The sequence below is a fragment of the Mustela putorius genome, unplaced genomic scaffold (assembly GCF_011764305.1).
Source record: "Mustela putorius furo isolate JIRA1106 unplaced genomic scaffold, ASM1176430v1.1 tig00000224_pilon_pilon_pilon, whole genome shotgun sequence".
In the NCBI taxonomy this organism is placed as follows: domain Eukaryota; kingdom Metazoa; phylum Chordata; class Mammalia; order Carnivora; family Mustelidae; genus Mustela; species Mustela putorius.
This window is the reverse complement of record NW_025421321.1, coordinates 15,065,488-15,088,434: the sequence shown is the minus strand read 5'-3', so window position 1 is coordinate 15,088,434 and position 22,947 is coordinate 15,065,488. Positions and strand designations below refer to the sequence as shown.

The following is a 22,947-nucleotide window of genomic DNA, read 5'->3' as shown; positions in this document are numbered from 1 at the left end:
GATATCTCAGGCAATGATCCTGCAGAGACAAGCCCAAGAGAATGGCTGCTTCCAATCAAGTCATTCTCACTACTAGAAAAGCAAAGCAGGGGCAGATCCCACTGCTGGTGGGGACATGACTTCCACATTCTGAAAACAGCACTTGGGTCCACCAACTCTGGAGATGGGCTCCTTCTTACTCCAAACTTCATCAATATCATGGCCCACCAGCCTACTCAGTGTAGCCACTGCTCTTGGCTGCACAAAAGGAAGCTGGTTATTTTGGTGTAATGGAAAGAGTTCCCCCAATACTCTTGACAGGCCTATGCTCTCAGGTTCATATTCTAGCTCTATAACTGACTCGCTCTCTGAACCTCAATTTCCTCAACAGGAAAGTGGGGGTGATAACACCTCCTCTCTAAGTCGTTGTAAGCAAGACGGCCAGTTCAGTGTCAGGCAAATAGTCAAAGCTCAAAAAACGCTGGTGTGCTTGCTACCAACATCTCTGCTCAGAGTACTTTTTTGTTGTTCTCTGCATTCCTGGGTCAAAATCTATTTCTTATAAACCCCTAGAATGGCCTAACCAAGTACCAAGTATGACCAACACTACTACTGCCTAGTTTGTTAAAATCCTCTGTGCAGTTGAGGGGTGGGGAGGGTTCTGATTATGTTTAAAATCCCAAATTTAATCTTGGTACTCAGAGTATAATCTACAGACCAGCAGAATCAGCATTACCTGGAAGTCTGTTTGAAAGGCAGACCCCTTGGGCCCCACTCCAGACCTAATGAATCCAAGTTTATGAGATTCCCCAAGTGATAGGGTTACCTCTTGAAGATTGAGAAACACTGTTCTATACCACAAATGAACTGGGGTATAGAAGAATAAAGAGAGCCTACTGACATTCTAAGGAAGCAATCGTGGCACTTGTGCTGTTGGTGGGACTCTATGAATGTTTATTCGGGTAGAAAGCAACTACTGACCAAGGCATTTTCCCTGGAAGGACAGTATAATGGACACCTTGTGCCTTTTGAGTTTAAAACAAAACAACAAAAATGATACACAAAGGACACTGGCTTTATGGCAATATTTAAATCTTCTACATTAATGCAATCTTTGTTATATAATGAGGGCTCTGCATGTAATTAGTAATACGAGCACTCTGATTATATGTAGACTCTAAATAACCGGAAGGATACTTTCAATGCAGTAATTTCTGGTTTCTAGGATGCAACACATAACAGACTGATTAGTAATAAGCTTCCACAGAGTGAATGTTCTCAACACAGGATGATGAAGTTCTAAAGCATGTCCTTCTGTAATGCTGAGCATGTGTCTTTCCTTCCCCACCCCAACAACCTTCTCAAACATTTTTTAGTTCTTTCCAGTTATATGTGAAAGTACAATTTTTAAATGCTCCTGAAAGTAAAATTTACAACCCAAATTCCTAAAATGAATCACCCTATGCCGGATCCAGGAGACTGGTAACTTTGTGTATCAGGAAACAAAAACCCCATCCGAGTGAGTCATCTCTGTGATCAGAGATAACACAGCCCCAGCCAGAGCTCCGGGCAAACAAATGGCCACAGCAATCACATGCCAGCATCTTGTGTTTAATGGTTTTTTACATTAAAATGCATCAGTCAGCTCTGTGAAACCAGGAAGTGGAACCTGGGACGCCACATAAATAACAAACACATTCTTCAGAGTTTGGCAAATCTTGACGTTCTGCTCTAAGTCTATCTCCATTTCTGGTACATAAATAAAAATGAAAATGCTGCTTTACCAAGATGAGAGCAGGATGTCAAGAGCTAACTAATATGACTGGGCTTCTGAAATGTTCCATAAGAAAATTTTTAAGACTTCTTAAACGTCTATTTATTGAGGATTTTGATCGAAAGTGAAAAAGGTAATCTGATTAGAAGTTGGCAAATACTTCAAGAACTGCAACAGAGGAAGTGGCTCTTGGGCTCTAGAGCACCAAAGCCTGTTATCATCTGATTCCAAAATCTGTATGCACGGCTTTTTCTCAGGTGCTCCAGTGTTGAAAGAGAAGATGAGCAGGAAGGGAACTTGTGCCACATAGCATGGCCTTGCACTAGCAAACTCCTCCAGAAGGGCAAATGTCCTCTTCAACCCTTGGACAGGGGATATAATGCCAGGACCAAGCCTGCCTCAGGCTGCCTAGGCTCAACACAGGGACAGCGCAAATTCCCAGGCTATGCTTTTCAACAGCAGGCATCTCCTCTATCAACACCACATATCCATTAGCAGGCAGAGTGCCTAGGGCACATGACTTCAGCAGTGGCTTATGGCTATGGGCTTCTGCGCACACGGTAGAAGCGCTTTCTTCTGAAACACTGGAGACCAGTTGGGGACAATGGCAACAAACCCCAGGCCCTTGCTTTCATCAAGACCTCTCCCAAAGCAAAACAAACAAACAACAAAAACAAAAACAAAAACAAAACAAAACAAAAAACAATGATAGTGGAAACAAGTTAAAATACCCCATAGTGCCCCCATGCCCACCCCATTATTTCTGCGAAGCACACACTACCTCATAATGAAGGGAATGAAAGGCGCCATGCTGAGAGAAGAATAGGCGCCGTCCATCGGGGAAGGGTAGAGTCTCCCCAGCACCAAAAGTAAGAGAAACATGCTTGGATGGCGGTTGAGTTCTCCTGTGTCACTGGAAAAAAAAAAAAAAAGTTACTGCATGTAAAAGACTTATAATTTAAGAGGCAAAGTGTTACCTGCAAACATTTTTCTCATTAAATGATTATGAATATAAAGTGAGATGCTCTATGATTGGAAGATCGTTCCCCTTTTCTCGTTTTTTTCCCCTCCATTCATTTCATATATTCCTAATGCACAAATAAGGAAGAGCTACTAGCCAAGCATGGATTGGGCTCCAGCACACGAGTCTCTTCTCAAAGATAATTGTTAATTTGTGTCTGTGTTTTGATTTGAGCCATTCATACAGCAGAAAGGAGTCCCACAGTATGAAATGTGAAACTTTTCAACAGCCAAATGCACTTAGGAAAGCTTGAACGGTCAATTTGGGGGCCAGAAAAGCCTGTCTGTACAAATTAATCTTATGTGAGAGAATGTATCATGAACAGAAGTAAAATTCATTGATGTTAATTTTACCTCCCCGTTACAGATAATGAGTATAAATTCCTATCAAGTGCAAATGTGGCTAGAAGAATAAAAAAGCACATGTTCTAAAAATTCCACTATCAGCACAGGATGTGATTGAAAGGGTAGTGATAAACTTTTCTATGTGCCCTGATCAGACGGGAAGCTCTCTGAATGGCTTTCTTTTCTGTTTCTAGGGTCAAGCATGCCAGTGCTTCTTCCAGACCAACCAGCTATTTGCTTACTCTCGTAATGGTCAACTCTAACAGGTCAGTAAGAAAACAATGGCTGGTGTCTGTGACAGCAAACTCAGTATGCAAACACAGAGATTTTTAAATATCATGGGAAGAAAATGCTTTTCAGAAGCTGTGTTTCTAAGAAGCTGTTTTCTGAAATATGTTTCCTGCAAACAGAATGCGAAAAAACAATCTAAAACAGGATTTTAAAAATATAAAAAATATCATAAAAACAGGGTATTAGGGGTTCCTGGGTGGCTCAATCAGTTAAGTGTCTGACTCTTGCTTTTAGCTCAGGTCATGATCTCTGAGGCATAAGTGCCCCGCGTCTGGCTCTGTGCTTTAAGATCTCTCTCTCCCTCTTGTTCCCCACTCTACCTCTATACAAAAACAAAAATAAAACAGGATTTTACGCAACTTTTCAGGTACAAATCTACTGTAGAGAGTCAGGCAACAGGATGTAATAAAAAAGCACTTAAAAAAATCCATCTAAGTTATAAGGAAGGAGTTGATTAAAAACTGTTGCCTGGAGGGAAAAATCTCGATTAATGAAGTAATTAACTTCCTTGATTTCACTGTGTCCCACCCTTTTCTCTTCTTACCTGTCCACAGTATTAGCTACAGCTTCCAACTGCTGGAGAAGAAAGGGATAGAGTTCCGGGAAACGAGAAAAAAACTCGCTGCCTGTCATTCTGTAAAGGGAAGAAAAACAAATTACTATCATTTATTTCCTTTGATCTAATAATAAAGCCTTTTAATTTTATTTAAAGGAAGATAGCCAAGGTCATTTGCTTGAATATTTAATGAAAAAAAGTTAAGAACAAACCTCACCTTAAAAATTTAACAATCAGTCAAAACAAAACATTTAATTTTGATTTGGGAAGTCCTTTTTTTTTTTTTTTTTTTTTTTTTTTTTAAAGATTTTATTTATTTATTTGTCAGAGAGAAAGCGAGCGAGATCGAGCACAGGCAGACAGAGTGGAAGGCAGAGTCAGAGGGAGAAGCAGGCTCCCTGCGGAGCAAGGAGCCCGATGTGGGACTCGATCCCAGGACGCTGGGATCATGACCTGAGCCGAAGGCAGCTGCTTAACCAACTGAGCCACCCAGGCGTCCCAGGGAAGTCCTCTTAACACATGGAAATTTTATCTAAAAATTTAAGATTATGTGTATTTACAAATATTTGATATTAAGTTCTGTTGGGGAAGAAATATGTAATCTGTGCAAATGCCAAGTTTTCTACAATTGATTTGGACTACACATATAGTCAACATCTGGTTGGCTAAGGCTGACAGCTTCTGTAACAAGGGAAGGTCTAGAACAGGTTTCTCCAAGTTGGCACCACTGATGTTTTGGACTAGACCATTTTTTGTTGTGGGCGGTGTCATATGACTGTAGAATGTTTAGCAGCCTCCAACGAATCTACCCATCAAATGCCAGTAATATCCCCACCCTTTCGTGTCATGACAATCAAAAATGTCTCTGGGGGAAAAAAAAATGTTTCTGGACATTGCCAAATGTATCCCGAGGGGTAAAATGGTCCCAGCCGAAAACCACTGGGCTAGAGTACGGTTATCAGAGGCACAGATTTGGTATTTACGGTTCTGGGCATCCGATAAATACTACTTTTGAATTCTGACAAGACCTGTTCAGTTTTTACAAATGCTTACACTCATGTAACCCATTCCTATGAAGACTCAGAAAATTTCCATCATCCAGAGAGTTTCCTCATACCCCTTCCCAGTCAACTCTACAATTTGGTTTTGTCTATTCTACAATTTCATATAAATGTAATAATACATTACATAATTTTTTGGGGTCTGGCTTTTTTCACGCAGCCTAAAGTTTATCCATGTTACCTGATGTATTAATAGTTTGATTCTTTTTTTGTGGGGTATTATTCCTCTGTATGAATATACAAGTTTGTTTATCCATTCTCCTCTTGACAGATATGGGCTGTTTCCATTTGTAGGCTATTATGAATAAAGCTGCTAGGAACGTTCTTACACAAGGTTTTTGTGGACATGTTTTCATTTCTTTTGAATAAGTATCCGAGAATAACATTTTAATATGTTTAACATTTTAGGAAACTGACAGTTTCCCCCAAATCATGATGGCATTTTATACTCCCACCAGTATTAAATGAGAGTTTAGTGGTTCTGTGTTCTTTCCAGCATTTGCTGTTGTCTTTCTCTTTATTCACTTTAGCCAGCCTAGTGGTAGATTCCTGTGGTTTTGATTTGCATTTCCTTGATGACTAATGATGATATTAAACACTCTTTGTGCTTTGGTTATTGATACTGTCTTTTGCAAAGTAGCTATTCAAAATTTTTGCCTGTTTTCACATTAGGTTGCTTGCTTCCTTTGTCATATATATGCACTACATGTACCTTCTTTTTCTGTAGCTTGTCATTTTATTTTCCTAATAATGTCTTCTGATGAGCAGAAGTTTTTTTCTCTTTATGATTCATGTTTTCTGTAGCTTAAGAAATCTTTGCCTACCCCAACATCACAAAGATATTCTGTTTTCTTCTAGGAGTTTTATAGTTTTAGCTTTTATCTTGAGGTCCATGATCCATCTCAAATTAATTTTTGTGTATGTTGTGAGGTAGAGGCAAAGGTTTTCTTTTTCTTTTAAAAATTTATTATTTTTTTAATTGAAGTATAGTTGACACACAATGTTGCATTAGTTTCAGGTGTAAGATTCTTTTTCTTCTACACTCTACACTGTTGTGTCATAATTTTAACAGGGAGATGCCATAAGATATAGGCCTTAAATAGGAGAGATGTGCCACGTTCATGGATAAGAAGATTCAGTATTCTTTAAAAAAGATTCAATCTTATAAAGAGAAATTCTCACCAAATTCAATGCAATTCCATAAAAATAATAATTTATATATTAACTACATCAGTTATTTTTAAAAAAAATTTTACACATACAAAAAAGCACAAATAAAAACAGAAAATAATACACATACAAAAAGTATTTTTGGCAGAGGAAGAGTATCAAACATTATGAAATAAAAAAGACTAAAAGGCTAAACACATTTGGGCCCCATTTGGATCCTGATTCTAACAAGCTAATTATAAAAAGACATTTCTAAGACAATTAGGAAAAGTTGAAGGTTATAGAGTTATTAACTTTGTTACACATGATAATAGCATGGTGCATTTCTTTTTAAACTCTCGTATCAAATCAGTCACGCAACCTGAAGTATTTATGGGAAAAGTGACATGCTGCCTGCCTGTGACCTTGGGAGGACAAGAAATGGACAAAATAAGATTGGCAAAATGTTGGTAATTCTTGAAGTTCAGTGATGGATATGCAAGGGTTAGTTATACTATTCTCTTCACTCTTACATATGTTGAAAATTCCCATAATAAAAGGGTTCTAAAATGATGGAAGTAAACGTTTTTATTTGCCAAGCCCCAAACGGGGAGAAAATACGTAATGCATATAACTGAGGATTACATAATTAGTATGAGAATATATGAAGAACTCCAGTGATATCAATAAGTTGAATGACAAACAACTGAACATAAAAATGGATAAAACCTATTCAAATATAATCCACAGAAAATAAACATTAGTGACCAATAAATACAAGCTGCTCAATCATACTAAGAGACCATTTTATATCAGCTGGCAAAGACTGAAAAGTCTGACAATACCAAGTACTAGAACTCCTACTGTTGATGGAAACAAACATTACTAAAACAACTTTTAAAATAATCTGGCATTTTCTTGAAAGCCACAGATGTATTTAGCCAGTGATTCACAAGTGCTATTTCTAGTGGCCTAATAACGTGGGCACCGGAAGGCTTATGCAACTGTACACACAGCAGCTATATGTCCTTCAGGAGTAGAGTGAACAACTCTACACTCACACAATAGCATACTGTAGAGCAGTAAGTGTGAATGAACTACCGGTGTATCAACAGAGATGTATTTCAGGAACATCATGTTAAGTGAAAAAAGTGTGTTAAAGAAGAATTTAATAATATAACCCTCTGCAAACAGAGTTTATAATAAAGCACCACTAAGTAATACATCACTTAGTGAAACAAATTTTAGTGATACAAAAATGAGAAGCAAAGGAATAAAAACAAAATTGGCAAAAGTAATCACTTCTCCAAGGGGGGGAAAGAAAGGAGATGGGATTAGGAAGGAATATATAAGGGGCTTCAAAAGAAATGTTGTTACTTAACCAGGTAGTAGATCTAAATGTATGTGTTGCACAGTTACTCTTTATACTTTACACACACTATATACATTTTCTTTTGTACTTATTTCACAGTAAAAGCGATTTCTTTTTAAGAAGAGAAAGTCCTTACTTCCTTTTAAATCAGATCTATTGAACATTTATTGAACATTTGTGCAAATGTTAAAAAACCCCACATACTAGATCTCCCAGTGCCCCATGCATAGACAACTACACAAAAGCATCTCAGCTTTCCTTGCAAAAAACTTGTTTATACAGGTACATACTCTCAGTTTAGCCCCTTTTCCCCACAAATATGCATATTATACATATGGTTGTGCCCCTTGACTTTATTTTTCATTTTAATTATATCTGAGTAATCATTCAATATCAGACACACCATTCTATTTCTTTCCACTTAATGGCTGCAGAGTAATCCACTGTTTGTTGAGTGTAATTGATTTAATCCCAAATGACAGGCCTTTTGGTCATTACCTTATTGTTACAAACAGTGACAAACCTGGGCTTTGCAAGTTCAGTGTTTTACAAAACACTGATCACAAAACCATTCCACTACAGACCATTGTTACATTCCTTAGCATCGCTAAGCAAAACTGGTCAGGAACATCAGTTTCCATTTTTAGCGGAGTTACTTAAAACCGTTATGAATTCAATACTGCAATCCCTGTGTATACTTGCCCATATAGAATCTCCCTGTTTATACCACAAAGCCTGGTGGTATGTCTTCTAGAGAAATCAGTATTTCCAGGGCAGTAAGTCACTCCTTAATGGTCCAATATCTCTTGGTGGTGTCAAAGGACATAAGCATTCTTATATAAGCAGGACATATGGTTGCATTACCATGGTCTAGAAATTGCCTTGATAAATAAAGGGCTCTGATGACCACAAATATACCAGAGAAAAGGGCTGTGGAGCTATCATCCTCAAATTAAAGTCACTGTCTTAATTGAATTGAAACTAATTGTCCCAAACAGTGAATTACCTCATTCAGTTACCTTAGCAGGTATTTACCAACTAGTTTATGTTGCAGAATATATGAAGAAGGTATGTCACTAGAAGTTATAGACATTTGGTGAATCTTTTTTTTTTTCTTAAAGATTTTATTTATTTGTTTGACAGAGAGAGATCACAAGTAGATAGAGAGGAAGGCAGAGAGAAGGGGGGAAGCAGGCTCCCCGCTGAGCAGAGAGTCCCCATGGAGGGCTTGATCCCAGGACCCTGAGATCATGACCTGAGCCGAAGGCACAGAATTAACCCACTGAGCCACCCAGGTGCCCTGGTGAATCTTTTAAGTAATTGTTTTGTTCTTAATAATTCGGTGGGCTTTGACTACATCTTTAAAAAAAATATTCTGTTAAAATTATTGTGTCCATGCTTGATGGTGTAGGACTTTGAAGCATCAACTGTACATCTCTCAGGGTTTAAGAAAAACCAAAATTATTTCTAAGAAGAATTTTGACCTTGCTTAGGTACTCTGAGCACACCAGAGTTGCTTTTCTATTCTAGCGTTCTCAGGCTCCTTGACACTGTTAAGAAAATATCAACTCGAAGAGATTCTTAACTGTAGAGAACAAACTGAGGGTTGATGGAGGGAGGATGGTGGGGGTTGGGTTGAATGGGTAATGGGTATTAAGGAGGGCACTTGTGATGAGCCTTGGTGATCATCGAGTGATCAATCACTAAATTCTACACCTGAAAACAATTTTTACCATATATGTTAATAAACTAGAATTTAAATAAAAAGCATCATCTCAAATCTGCATCAGCCAAGGGTTACTAAAGACTTGGCTAAATGTGTTACAGCAGAGTGCTGCCTGAAGGAGATTCAGTATTAACAATCCTTGCGTATTATCAAAAAGAGCCTCAAGAGGTAAAGCATAGGAGGATATCAGAATTATCTAAGAGTACTGAGACAAAAGACAAAAGGAGACCACCAGAGGAGGATATCAGAATCATCTATTCAAACTTCACTCACTCCTGATTCTTAGCTACAGCAGAAGGCCTACAGTTCATAGGCTGCTCATAGGTTTTGGGCTACCCCTACAGGACTGGAATCCAAAGCTTTATTTTAAAAGGCGAAGAACATGGGACCATTTTAGTTCATACATGAGTCCTGGAACATGTGAATCTTACCTATCATTTCTACTTAATCAAAACTATAGCATGATCAGTTTTCTCAGGAAAACAGCAATTGTTTTAAAATACTTACATACTTCATGCTGAGCACAGTGCTAGATCCCATGGAAGACACTAACAATGAAACAGTCACAGCTCTTGGGGCTTAAGATCTGGTTAGGAAGACAAGGCACACCCATGGACTAGGTAAGGCAAACCGCTTTAAGGGTCAAATAACTAAAGCTTCCAGGAACAGTGGAATTGGGAAAGATATCACTGGCAGCTGGAAAGGTTAGGGAACAGTTTGTGGCAAACATGGAAACCAAGATGTTTTGAAAAAATTGGGTAAAAATGGAGAGAAATGGATTAAAAGGGAGAGGAAATAGCATGCAGAGGGTGGGTTGTTACAGAAACCAACTGGGTAGATAAACCGGCTGGATGAAAAGAGGGCTTCCTGACAAGACAAGACAGAAAAGACATACAAGACAGAAAAGGCATACAAGTTTTTGGAAATTTCAATGCCAGGCTAAGCAGCTTAGCCTGTATCTTAGAGGCATTGAAAGTTTCTGAACAGCAGAGAGGTGTGCCAAGAGCAGATGAACCAGACTAGAGGGAGGGTAGAAATACAGTGACCCAACGTACATTCACTGAATGTCCCTTTGCACCTCAACTAGAGCGTAAATATCTATAGGTAAGGAACCACATTCACACTTCCTTGTATCACTTTTTTTTTTTAAGATCTTATTCATTTATTTGACAGAGAGGGAGCACAAACAGGCACAGCAGCAGGCAGAGGAAGAGAGAGAACCAGGCTCTCTGCTGAGAACCCAAGGTAGGGCTCAATCCCAGGACCCTGGGACCATGAACCGAGCTGAAGGCAGACACCCAACCGAGTCACCCAGGTGCCCCTGTATCACTCTTGATACAAACCACAATTCTATATAAATGCTGGCTGACTGGTAAACATTCTGGCCATGAATGTATAAGATTAGTCAGAGAAGAAAAACATTCTACTATAGATGACCTCAACCAATGCCTTACGCCTTTTTTCTCTTCCCAGTGACTGGTTCCCATCCAACTGACACCACACCACCCATCTAGCTTCAACACAATTTCTCTTACAAGGATAAGAGGAGTTAGGACTAAGATGGTAACAAATTAAAACCTTCTCAACGTGAATCGTTAGCTGTATCGAAAGACATTCAAAATCCTGATTTGAATTAATAAACTGAGTATCCTGCCAGGACTTGAAATTTCTTAAATACAATACAGAAATCTTGTCTCGCTGATTTACAAACAGTTCAATTTTAGTTCACCCATATAAGCAAACAGGCTGATATGTCACCTCCACAAATATAGCAAGCCCTGGGGGTAAATTCTCCAGTGACAGGGATTTCAAGCCTGTTTATCTATGCGGCCAAAAACTAGCCCTGCAACTTTATGGAAACAAAAGAAGTGATAACCAAAAAGGAAAAATGGAATCTCTGTCAATTCAAGCTTCTAGGAAGACAAAAGGAGACCACCAAATATTGTGAATGGGATAAAAGAGACAGACAAAAGTGAAAACAAACAAGCCGGGACAGGGAATGAAAATAAAGCAGCTTTAACCTTGGGGACTGTCAGACTCTACAAAACATGAGTTGATTCCCTAGTTCTATCCAGTAAGAACTATGTAGGCACAACCCATGGAGAGGCCCTTGGGGAAACACAGAAGCTCCTTGAAGGAATCCACTTGCCCCGCACCAGGAGCAGAGAGTGGCTTCCAGTCTTCCGCAGGGCACTCCTCTGCCTGATCCTTTCAGGGGTGGGCTCCCCCAGAACCCAGACAAGGCCATGAACAAAGCTGGCAAGCAACAGAGATTGACTGAATGAATGAAAATGCCTGCCCAGCACCATTTGTTTTATTTTAAAAGCTATTTGTTTGTTTATTTATTTTAAAGCTTTTTTAAAAATTTCTCTAGCACTACTTGTTTACTGAGTAAAAATTAGATAATAAAGGACACTGCAAAGAAAAATCTCGAGTCCACCCCAAACTCACTACCTAAAGATGACTGCTAGTCTGCTCTGATGTCTGTCCATCTACACCTTTCTCCTCCTTATATATCCTTTTCTTATCTGCTTTTTACACTTAACACTGTAACAGGAACACTGTTCCATATCAGTCTAGACCCATTTGAATGCAGAAGCCTCAGTGTGGTACGCTCTCTGTGCCTCTCCCACATTTGAACATTTGAACCCAGACACCAGCCCAGAATGCCTCATTCCCATCCTGGCTAAGCCATGGGTGAAAGGCAGTCCCTACCCCAACCACATTCTGAGCTTCACTTGGTCTGCACATTCCACATCCAAGCTTGGTAACGCCGAAGTAATGGTAATGCTCTAGTTTTTTAGAGCATCTGAGCTTCCATTGTTTTGACTGTCTTTGAATCCCACCTGCCATCCACAACAGCCTAGGAAAATCTTCACTTGAATCAAGCTTCTATTCCTCTTAGAGACCCTGTCCTAAGATCTGCCACACATATGGAAATTGAAATGCTTCTGAGCTTAACAAAAGCATCTTGATAAAAAATGACTGTGCAATGAAAAGAGGCATTCAGTGAACCGTGTTACAAATTAAAATAAGGTATCCCACCCCCCAATTACTACATACAGATCCCCTATCATTCTGAATCATCTCAGGAACAGGGACCAAGAGAGTAATGTACAAAGGTATAAAGAGGGAAAGCTTGCCAAGGCAAACAAAAACATGCAGAAAAAGGAACTCCATAGTAAACAGCAGCGAAGGCATAGCTTGTGCCTGGTTTAAAAAAAAAAACAAAACAACAACAACAAAATGAGGACTTATTCACAGGCCATGGAGCAAACACCATAAACCTGGTTTCATTAGATGGAAACAAACACCGAAGGCTGGAGGTTTTCAGTCGGTTTTTCAAATGTGAACCCAATAAACTATTAAAACCTAGCTATCCCCAGATTCTGGCCTATAAAACCACTCTAGAGGAGAGAAACCAGCAAAGGCCTTAGTCTCCTTGCCACAGTGATTGCTGATAAAAAGAGCAAGCGCATCTTAAGAAAAAGTACCCCGAAATGGAAACAAACTTACAAAGAAGACAAAGTGCACACACACACACACACACACACACACGTCAAAGGAGGAGCAAATGCAAACTAATAAAACAGAAACAACTAATAAAAAAGAAATCTGGGTTTGGAACCCCACCAGGAGGATCGCCCATCTCTGACTCTGTTCCTAGAATCCTCTCTCCACATCTGAGTGGGCCGGACACCAGCACTTCTCCCTCGCGTAATGGTAATTTAAAAAGAATGAGTGATTGGACTGAACAGATGTCAGAGGCCCCAGGGCCAGAATCTCACACTCAGCAAGCACTTGTGATCGCGGCCAGGGTCCCACCAGGAACGCCTGTTACTAAATGTCAGGCAAACCATGAAGGAAGTTAAAGGAAGAGTATCTTCTTCAGGGCCTCTCTTTGAAGGGTCTGGGTTCTGACCAGATCTCCTGCCAATCTCATCTCCCTTCCTATCCTCCATAGAGAGCCATGACATTCTTGGACTTACTGAAAGTTTTCCTAATCCTTCCCTTTGGGAGCTGATTTCCAGGTGGAGAATCTCCCAAATCACAAAATCAGTCATCACTATACTCTACCCATGGAGGGGAAGTGGAAACTCATTTGGTTCTGGAAGTGCCCTGCCATTCCCCTTGTAGAAATTACTGGCCTAAGGCTGGGCCTGGAAATACATTCCTCTTCATTCCACAGCCAGGCGGTCAGTAAACATACATCTCCCGCATTCCTCATGTGCACAAGGTCGCATCTGGGCAGCTAATACAGATTTCTTTACATCAGAGATTTGTTTCTTAGAGAATGTGTCTTTCTAAATCCTGCCATCTATAAAATCTCAGAATCAGTCCGCCTCTAATAGTTAACTCAATGGTCATTTTTTAAAGAGTTTATGGCAGCCTGCAAAGACGGCCAACAAGAATTCTGACTACTCTTGCTATATGTGCATGCCTCCCTCCCTTCAAGAGGCAGGATCTATTTTCTCTCCCCTGACTCTGGTCTAGTTTTTGACCTCTTTGATCCACAGAAGGTGGTGAAGCAATGCTGCACCAGTTCTGCCTTAGGCTTTGAGAGGTATGGCAGCTTCTGCATTCATGGTGTTTCAGACTTGACTAACTCTGCTGGGGAGAGGCCCCATGATCCCCCACCTCCGTTATTTATGCTCCCTGTTGAGGGTGCAGACATGTGAATGTGAAGCCCTCTTGGTCATTCCAGTCCTAGCTGAGGTCTCAGATATCTCAGCCATCTGAGTGATCCCAGATGACACCACATGGCGAAGCTGAACCAGCTGAACCCAGTCAACCCACAGAACTCTGAGAAATAATGAGTTGTGACTTTAAGCCATGAAATTTTAGGGTATTTGCCATATGCAGAAGCAGGTAACTAAACCACAGTCATGATATTCAAGGGACCGAGTTAGACTCTGTGGAAAAGGTAATATTAACTAAAAGGGATGCTGGTATCAAGGAACATACAATCTAACCTAACTACTCTATTTATTTTCTCCCAGCTCTGGAAGCCATAAATTGAAATTGGTATCAGGGGTCCAGGGGCACCTGGCTGGCTCAGTCAGTAGAGTTTGTGGCTCTTAATCTCTGAGCTGTAAATTCAAGCCCCACATTGGGTGTAGAGATTACTTAATTTTAAAGAAAGTCTTGGGGCACCTGGGTGGCTCACTTAAGTGTCTGACCCTTGATTTTGGCTCAGGTCATGGTCAGGGTTGGGTGGAGCCTGCGTAGGATTCTCTTCTTCTCCCTTAGTCCCTCCCCACTCTCTAAAAAATGTAAATAAAGTCTTAAAAAGTTATTAAAAAAAAATCAATGGTCAAAAATCGAAGTGCCAATAAGGCACCTCCAGAGGTTCTAGAGGAGAACCTACTTCTTGCCCCTTCTAGCTTCTGGGGGCTGCTGGCCTTCCTAGGCCTGCAGCTGTGTGGCTCTAATCTCTGCCTCTGTGGTCACACTGAGTTCTCCTTTTCTGTCTCTCAGACCTCGCCCTGCCTTCCTCTTATCAGCCTTAGAGCCCACCCAAACAATCCAAGATAATCACCCCAGAGCAAAAGCTTTAATTTAATCACATCTACACAGACCTCTTGTCTTTACAAGGTAACATTTATAGGTTCCAGGGATTAGGACCTCCTGGCTGGTGGGGGGAGGCGGGATTATTGACTATCCATCTGAACTGCCAAAACACAAGCGCTAAGGCACTAAGGGGCAAGAATGAACATAACTGGTTTATTCCCAAGCAGTTGTTTTCCAAATCTTTAATACAACCAACAACTTTTTCTTCCCCCAATATAATCCCAATATTTAAAACAAAACAAAACAAAGCCAGAACTGTTCTGGTTGAAGCGGGGTTGAGGGGAGTGATCTGCACCTGGCTGCCCTCTTCATCTTAGCAGGTATAGGCTGCGAGACACCTCCATGAACTCAAGAGGCACACTTTAGAGTCTGAAGGCTTTGCCAGACAAAGTTTACATTCCACACCTACTTCCTTCCTATTATTCCCACTGCTCCAACCTCTCTAGCTAAAGAAGCACACACCATCCACCACCGCTCACCAATTCCCTACAATCACTGTTGTTTTATTAAATATGTTTCAGGTCTGCCTCCTCTCACTAGGAAGTTGCTCCTTGAAACCGAAGGCTGTCTTGCTTCTGCTCCAGCCCCAACACCTAGGACCGTGCCAGCACCTAGGAAGGCTTTGTAAACACCAGCTGCCTTCTTAATGATTTTCTTAGAACTCCCTCCATGAATCCTGCCCCAATTCACCACGGGCTATCTTCTTTCCAACCATAGGGGTCCTATCCTCATCAGCTTGACTCTACAAAGATATTACTTTACAAATTATTACTTAGCAATTCTAAAAAGCATCGTGTAAGTAATAAACCCCTAGTTAAGCAAATCACTAAATATGCAAATAGTTCAAACAGAGCTAAACCTGCCTCATCCAGAACACTAGCAACAAATCACCTAGAAATTTCTTCCATGTATCAATAACAAACTAATTTAGCATAAGCTCCAATATTTCAAAATAAGTGTTTTTGGTTTCTATCCCTGTAACTTTTGGTCAATGAACTCTTTCAGGATCCTCCTCCAAACCTTATAGACATTTTCACTAAGGATAATATTAATTTGCCAACTTGTATTATTAAAGCAAAAGAAAGGTGCCAATAGAGTCCCAGCCTTCAAGGAACATATTCGAACTAGGAAGACTTTCAGAGAAGTCTACTACTCTTTTCATTTAATTTCACAGACGAGGAAACTGAAACCCAGAGGAATTCAGGGAGTCTCCTAAGATCAAAATACAGGTTGAGGAGGCACCTGGGTGGCTCAGTGGGTTAAAGCCTCTGCCTTCGGCTCAGGTCATGATGCCAGGGTCCTGGGATCCAACCCCATGTCAGGGTCTCTGCTCGGCAGGGAGTCTGCTTCCCCCTCTCTCTCTGCCTGCCTCTCTGCCTACTTGTGATCTCTCTCTCTCTCTCTGTTGATAAATAAATAAAATCTTAAAAAAAAAAAAAAATACAGGTTGGGGGTAAACTGCAAGCCTACAATGCAATTGTTTCCCAATCTAGCCACTAGACTTCTCGGGGTTTCTATTATGCAGGAACCCAGGCATCCCTGTGCAAGGCATCCACTTAATGAGCAGAGGACACTGTGGCCCAGACAGGCCAGTCTTCACAGGAGTGAGTGTCCCACGACTGGGTGGACAGCCATTTCTCCACTACTGCCAAACAGCCCGCTTAAGTTAGATTAAGGTTCCCAACCTGAGCTTCCACTCCCATGCACTGAGCCAGGCCCACCCACTGACTTGAAGGGGAATAGATGAGCAGGCGAACTGCCAGCCAAACTAATCTTTAAAAATATATCCATCTGCTCTTACAAAGTACTTTTGGAGATCACAACCACAGATCTTCCACTGGGTCTAATAAGTTTCAAGTCCCTCCTGTATTCAAATTAAGACAATCTTACTAACTCATTATAACACCTCTAACCCCCCTCCACACAGCACCCAAAACAAAAACAAAAATGAAAACCAAAACCCCTCTAACTCCCACGCAAATCAAATCAGAAGAGGGGGTATGGGCTAATTCTTATTTAGGCTCAAGGCTTCTTTCCCCCACAGTGAACCCGTGTTTTCTGTAAGTTTGTGAACATTCAGGCCAAAGCTTACTCACAAGGAAAACAAAAACAAAAACACCAAAATAGTCACCAGGCAAATGTTACACTCCCAATTAACACAATGTTGTTCACAACTAGGTATGATGTGATGTGATGTCCAGTGTACATTTTCCCAAATGCACACCTAGAAGAAATGAAGTAAGACTCGGAATACAAAGTGTCACTTTCTTCTGCTGCAGAAGTATGGAAAAAAGCCTCCATTTGTGGCTGTCCATCTCAGACTGCAGGATTTAGTCTTCTCTCTGAACAACTGCCTGGAAGTACTCAAAAAAAAGGGGGGGGGATAATTTTCAACAGATTGGCTGGATCTCCAGACAGAGAGGAGAAGCCAGCACTTGGCAGAGTTGTGAAAGGAACATTTTGGACATTTTAGCCATTTGTTTTTTGGAGAGCCAGAAAACTAATCTGGAATAAGTATAACTCATTATTGTTATTATTATTAAAAACCTTAACCTCTGGCTCCTGGGGTTGGCAGCAGGAAGCATGTTGGTTTCTATAGAAATGCAAATGAAAGTTATTAAATTAGACATTCCAAGTTCAGGGTCTTGTGTTTGGTGTTGTCACGAATCCTGGTTTTTTAAAGTGCTCTCAAGTAAGTAGGCTGCCATCTCTTTGCAGACCCTGGAAAGCCATCTGCTTGGCCCTGAGAGTAGTCTGTACATTGAGATCACACAGAGGCAGACTTTCAACACGGCTGGGATCCATTCCCTTCCATGCGTGTTTCCCCTTTAACAGCCAGACCCAAAACCCTTCAAAGGCTGACGCTGTGTTTTCTACTTCAACTGTATCTCCTACAGCACCTAGAAGAGGAGACAGACATAGCATGGACTTCCTATATTTTAAAAAATAAATGAAGGAATAAGTCATGTCTCTTCCCCCCCCCTTTTAAGTTATATTCTATTGATTACAATTAATGTATACTCCTTTTTAAAAATTCAGATAATATACAGAATAAGCAGTAAAAGAAATTTCACCCTGCCCCATTCTGGACCTTTCCTATACACATATAAAATTGTTAAAATTATACACTCAAGATACACAGATGTTTTGGAGTGACAGACATGGGTGTGTTAAACAAATATTCAGAAACCTGCTTTTTACAAAATACTTAGGTGCCTTCACTCATTTGTGTTCTGGAAGTACAAAGAAAAAGATCTAGTTTTCCTTACCCTTAATTTTAAAAATTGTTTCGAATAAAAGTACATTCTAATGATTTTATCTCCACATTCTAATGATTTTAACTCCACATTATCTCCAATGGATCAACAGTCTGGCTAAATACCAAATAAGAAGAAGGAAATCACATGCCATCAGAATTTTGAAGGTAATGATCCATTAACTTCTAGCCTCTAAGTCTGTTGTCATTTTGATTCTTATGTATTCTTAATGTATGTTAACATTTTCGGGGTTTTTTTCCCTCTCTACAAAATTTCAGACATTGCATGATGATGTGTCTTGGTGTGGGTTGTTTTCCACTCATTGTACTGGAACTCACGTCCTTTACTTCTAGGAAAGTTTCCTGCACTATTATTTCTTTGACAATTTCCTGCCCTCAATTTTCTTAGCTCTTCCATAAGTGGATGTTGAACCACCTGAAATAGTCTTCTAATTTTCTTAATTTTTTTTCCCTCCCACATTCCATCACTCTTGCTCTCTTTAGTTTTACCTCTGAAAGAGTTACTTACTCTGTCTTCCGTCCTGTGTACCGAAATTTTTACTTGGGTTATCACATTTTTTACATTTTGGAGTTCTTTCTTATTCTCTGGTTGCGCCTTTAAAGACGCCATCTTGTTCTTAGTTCATGGAGTTCATGTAATCAATTTCATCTTATTTTTCTGAGAATATTAACTTTCCTTTTTTAAGTTTTCTTCTGGTCCCTATATTATGTCTGCTTTTATTTCATCCCCCCCCTTTTTTTAAAGCTCTATTCTTTTTCTAATACTGATTGTAATTTTAGATGGCAGCTGTTTTCTTGGAATGATTGTAGTACTTCTCTCCCTGTCACACAAATACACACACACATCAATGCAAAGAGTGGTTCTACCAGTTAAAAACGGAAACATGAAATTCTGTAATGCATCAAACATGGGTTACAGACAGGTCAACAAGAAGAAGGCACCAATGAAGACCATTCTGAATAAGCAACATAGCAGAAAGGTATTTTTATTCAAAGGACAGGTCTGGTTTGCACTCATTCACAGAGGCTTTTTATCACATGAATCTAAACACAAATTCTAAACACAAAATGTTCTACTTAAAAGATTTTCCCCTTCTTGCCAATTTGGCTACAACTCTTCAAAAAAAAAAAAAGAGACACACACAGAAAAGTTGTTAAGGAGGCAGGAAATCCTTTCAGCTAACCAACTTTTACATACTGTTCCTTATGGTCAAAATGTTGACCACACTGTGGTAACTCTTTCTGACTTTATGACCTTATTACTAAGACCATCAATTATATTCAACATTATTTGAGCAGAGGAACTGCCTGAATGCCAAAAGACTACTCTACAGTGTTATTTAACCTTTCCCAACAGAGGCTCGTTGAAACTGGGAATTTGGTGAAATGTTTTACCTAACCTTACAAAGATACTTCCCAGTAAATATTTGAACTATATAAATACCTCCAAATAAAGTCTTAAAAATCGGTAAAACTCCTCAGTATTGAGTCAAATACCCATCTCAACGATATAATCACATTTAAAGTAAAATAACAGTGGGGCCTCTGGGTGGCTCCATTGGTTAAATGGCTGCCTTTGGCTCAGGTCATTATCTCCAGGTCCTGAGATCAAGCCCCACATTGGGCTCCATGCTCAATGGGGAATCTTATTCTCACTCTCCCCCTGCTGCTCCCCAGCTTGTGTGCTCTTGCTCACACAACATTCTCAAATAAATAAATAAATTCTTAAAAAAAAAATAATGCCATGAGTTTTAACAAAGGTAATAATAAGCCACATAGACTAAGGCAGTTCAAATATACCTTTTTTTTTTTTAAAGACTTATTTTCTTTATATAGAGAGAAAGAGTGGGAAAGGGGGAGGCAGAGGGACAGGGAGAGAGAGAACCTCGAGCAGACTCTCTGCTGGCAGAAAGCCAGGAGGACAAGGCACAGGGCTGGATCTCACCACCCTGAGACCATAACCCGAGCCAAACTCAAGAACTCAAGGCTTAACCGACTAAACCACCCAGGTACCCCAGTTCAAATATTAACTGCCTAAATTAAGCCTATTTCCAATGGCAACATATTTTTTTTATAATATGCACAGCATAATATTTTAGAAAAGGCTGCATTCCATCATAGAGTAAAATTTGAAACCATGTCCCATTTATTATTTATTCTGTGGTGGAGTGGGAATGAAGAAACACAATATACAGAAAGAGCAAAGGTTTGAATCAGCCAGACCAGAGCAGTACTACTTAATAGGCAGTGTAGCTTTGAATTTGTCCAACCTTGTTAAGCACCTTTCTGCTTTGTTTTCTATAAAACAGAAATAATAGTTCCTATTCTGTGGAGTTCCTATGAGAAATGAGATAATAAGGGGTAAATCTAACACTGTACCTTCTCAACAAATTATAGGTGCATTGTTCTTTGGCCTTGGCTCCTACTACTCCACCTCTTTGTCTCTCTCCCCACTTTAAAAAGAGATGAAAGGAACAGAGAGGAGATCGGTATAAATTACCATTAAGGTCGACACACTCTGAGATTCTTAGATCCAAGAGCACCAGAGAACATAGGTCATCTTCATTCTTGCTACACAAATAGCCTTTAAAAATACATTAAGTGGGGGGCGCCTGGGTGGCTCAGTGGGTTAGGCCTCTGCCTTCAGCTCAGGTCATGATCTCAGGGTTCTGGGATCAAGTCCCACAACGGGCTCTCTGCTCGGCAGGGAGCCTGCTTCCTCCTCCCTCTCTCTCTGCCTGCCTCTCTGCCTACTTGTGATCTCTCTCTGTCAAATAAATAAAGTAAAAAAAAAAAAAAAATACATTAAGTGGGAGCACTTGAAAATACAGATGAAATCTGAGTTTCACATAAAAAAATTTCTATGGTATTTTGAATATGTATATATTTTGCAGTAATTACACACTAAATTACCTATAAGAGCCAAAGAAGAAAGCTCTAAAATGAGATGGATGAATCCATACTGGTAGGAAAAAACGGTTCAAGTGTCTAAACAAACATTCTCCCTCTCTCTCTCTCTCACACACACACACACACACACACCTCCCCACACTCACACACCCACACCCACACACGAAGGATATGAGACCATGACAGTTCTCACACTCTTCCACTCATACATTGGAAGAAAACACTATTTGGTTTTGATGTGTCCATTCTAGTAGCAAAAAAAGACACTTCCATAACCAAACAGAACAGAAATAGCTGCAGATGCTTCATAAAAAGTGTATTTCATCCTTGGAAAAGAAAACCGTATTTCTCATATAATCATTTGTGATTACAATAGACTGACTAGCAGTTGAGTCTGTACGGAAATAATTTAAAGTCACTCTAATAGTTTTCCAGAAAGTCTCCAAATTTGCCAGAAACCAGGGAGCCTACAAAATGATTGATATCAAGCCTAACTAAAAACAACTAATTAAAGGAACAGTTGGTGATAGTTTTCATATGTAAATTTTGGCATTCCACCTTTTTTTTAATTAATTCCATTAAATTGGTGTTTCATAGGTCAGAGGATTTTATGACTGTATACCAAAAATGTTGTTTATAAAGCCATTTACAGGGATCTACCCACAAATATGTTCCAATACATTTTTTCTTTTTGTTCAAATCAAATTGTTATTGCTTCATTTTCTCCTCCTTTAAGCCCAATTTTATTCTTTTTATTTATTTCCACTTCCTTTCTTTGCCCTTCAACAAGAAGCAGTCCCCTCTAAAGTCTATTCCAGTCTTTTTGGAATTTAGATGGCACCTAATTACTTTAATCTGCAAGTATATTAAGGAAGAAAAAGGGGGAAAAAAAACAGGTGGTAGGAGATAAATATCCTTACATACATACAGAGCTTCACCTCCTTACCGTTCCCCCTCCACAGAATCCCATAAATAGGGTGGCCAAGGCTTATTTATAGAAAGGACAAAGGGTAACACAGGATAAAAATGAAAATACGGACAAAGAAGCCTCTTAGTCTCCTCTGGCATAATTTAAATAGGGTTACTCAAGTTCATGGATCAGTAATGGATGATGCTGAGAAATAAGGATGGAAAAAGAGCCATCACTGAAACACTGTTTCATTCTGAGGATGGACTATATCATGTGTTTTGTCCTAAAAGACATGACTCACAGGGGGCCCATGATTCTTTTTCCTTTCTTCCCTGAAATTTGAGCCAACCAAATAGGGCAGGGTGGAGGAACCACACATCTTAGAGTCCCACTGCAATGGGCTGTCATCAGATGCGAGTGAAGTAAGTCACTTACCTTCTGAGTCTCAGTTTCCTCATCTGTGAAGTGGGGATAATTATACCTCACCACCTGACATGGTTACCATCAGAATCAAATGAGGTAAATAAGAGCTCTGAAATCACCAAGTTCTACCAATCCTACCTCCTCTCAACTGTGGTCCCTTCTTCCAATCACCATCATCATTATTCTAACTCAGACCACCATTTTTTCCTAGGCTAGATTACTGGTTTATAAACACTGGATCACATATGTGCCCAATCATGAGGAAAATGGAAAAAAGAGAGAGGGGGGAAAAACAGAGCCATGTAGTAAATTTCTCATTAAGTGACATGTATTCCATTTAGATAGCTAACATTTATTTGAGATTCTCCTGTGTGTGTGGTGTGTGTGTATGTGTGTGTGTACTGGTGGACATGTATGTTAAAATGTCCTTTATTTTATGAAATGATTCTGACATGGTTTTCGGTTGTTTGTTTAATGTCTTTGCTGAACAAAATGAAAAGGTCAGCAATTCTATGATGCTGAGCCTCAGTATTTAAAAAAAATTTTCTTCCTGGTTCATGAAATCCAAGTCTGGGTACCACAA

General features: G+C 39.8%; 1 protein-coding gene across 7 annotated transcripts in view; it reads right to left on the bottom strand.

Annotated features, from left to right (window-relative positions):
• The window catches only part of THADA (THADA armadillo repeat containing), a 322,081-nt gene that overhangs the window by 177,920 nt on the left and 121,214 nt on the right, over nucleotides 1-22,947 (bottom strand). For all 7 annotated transcript variants that reach the window (XR_006606006.1, XM_013056339.2, XM_013056342.2 and 4 more), the window contains 2 exons: nucleotides 3,954-4,043; nucleotides 2,535-2,666 (listed from right to left, as the gene is read on the bottom strand). Coding sequence is in view for 6 of the 7 variants with exons in the window: in XM_013056339.2 (XP_012911793.1) it covers nucleotides 2,535-2,666; nucleotides 3,954-4,043 (222 nt within the window). In the remaining variant the exon portion in view is untranslated. The remainder of the gene's footprint in view (nucleotides 1-2,534; nucleotides 2,667-3,953; nucleotides 4,044-22,947) is intronic.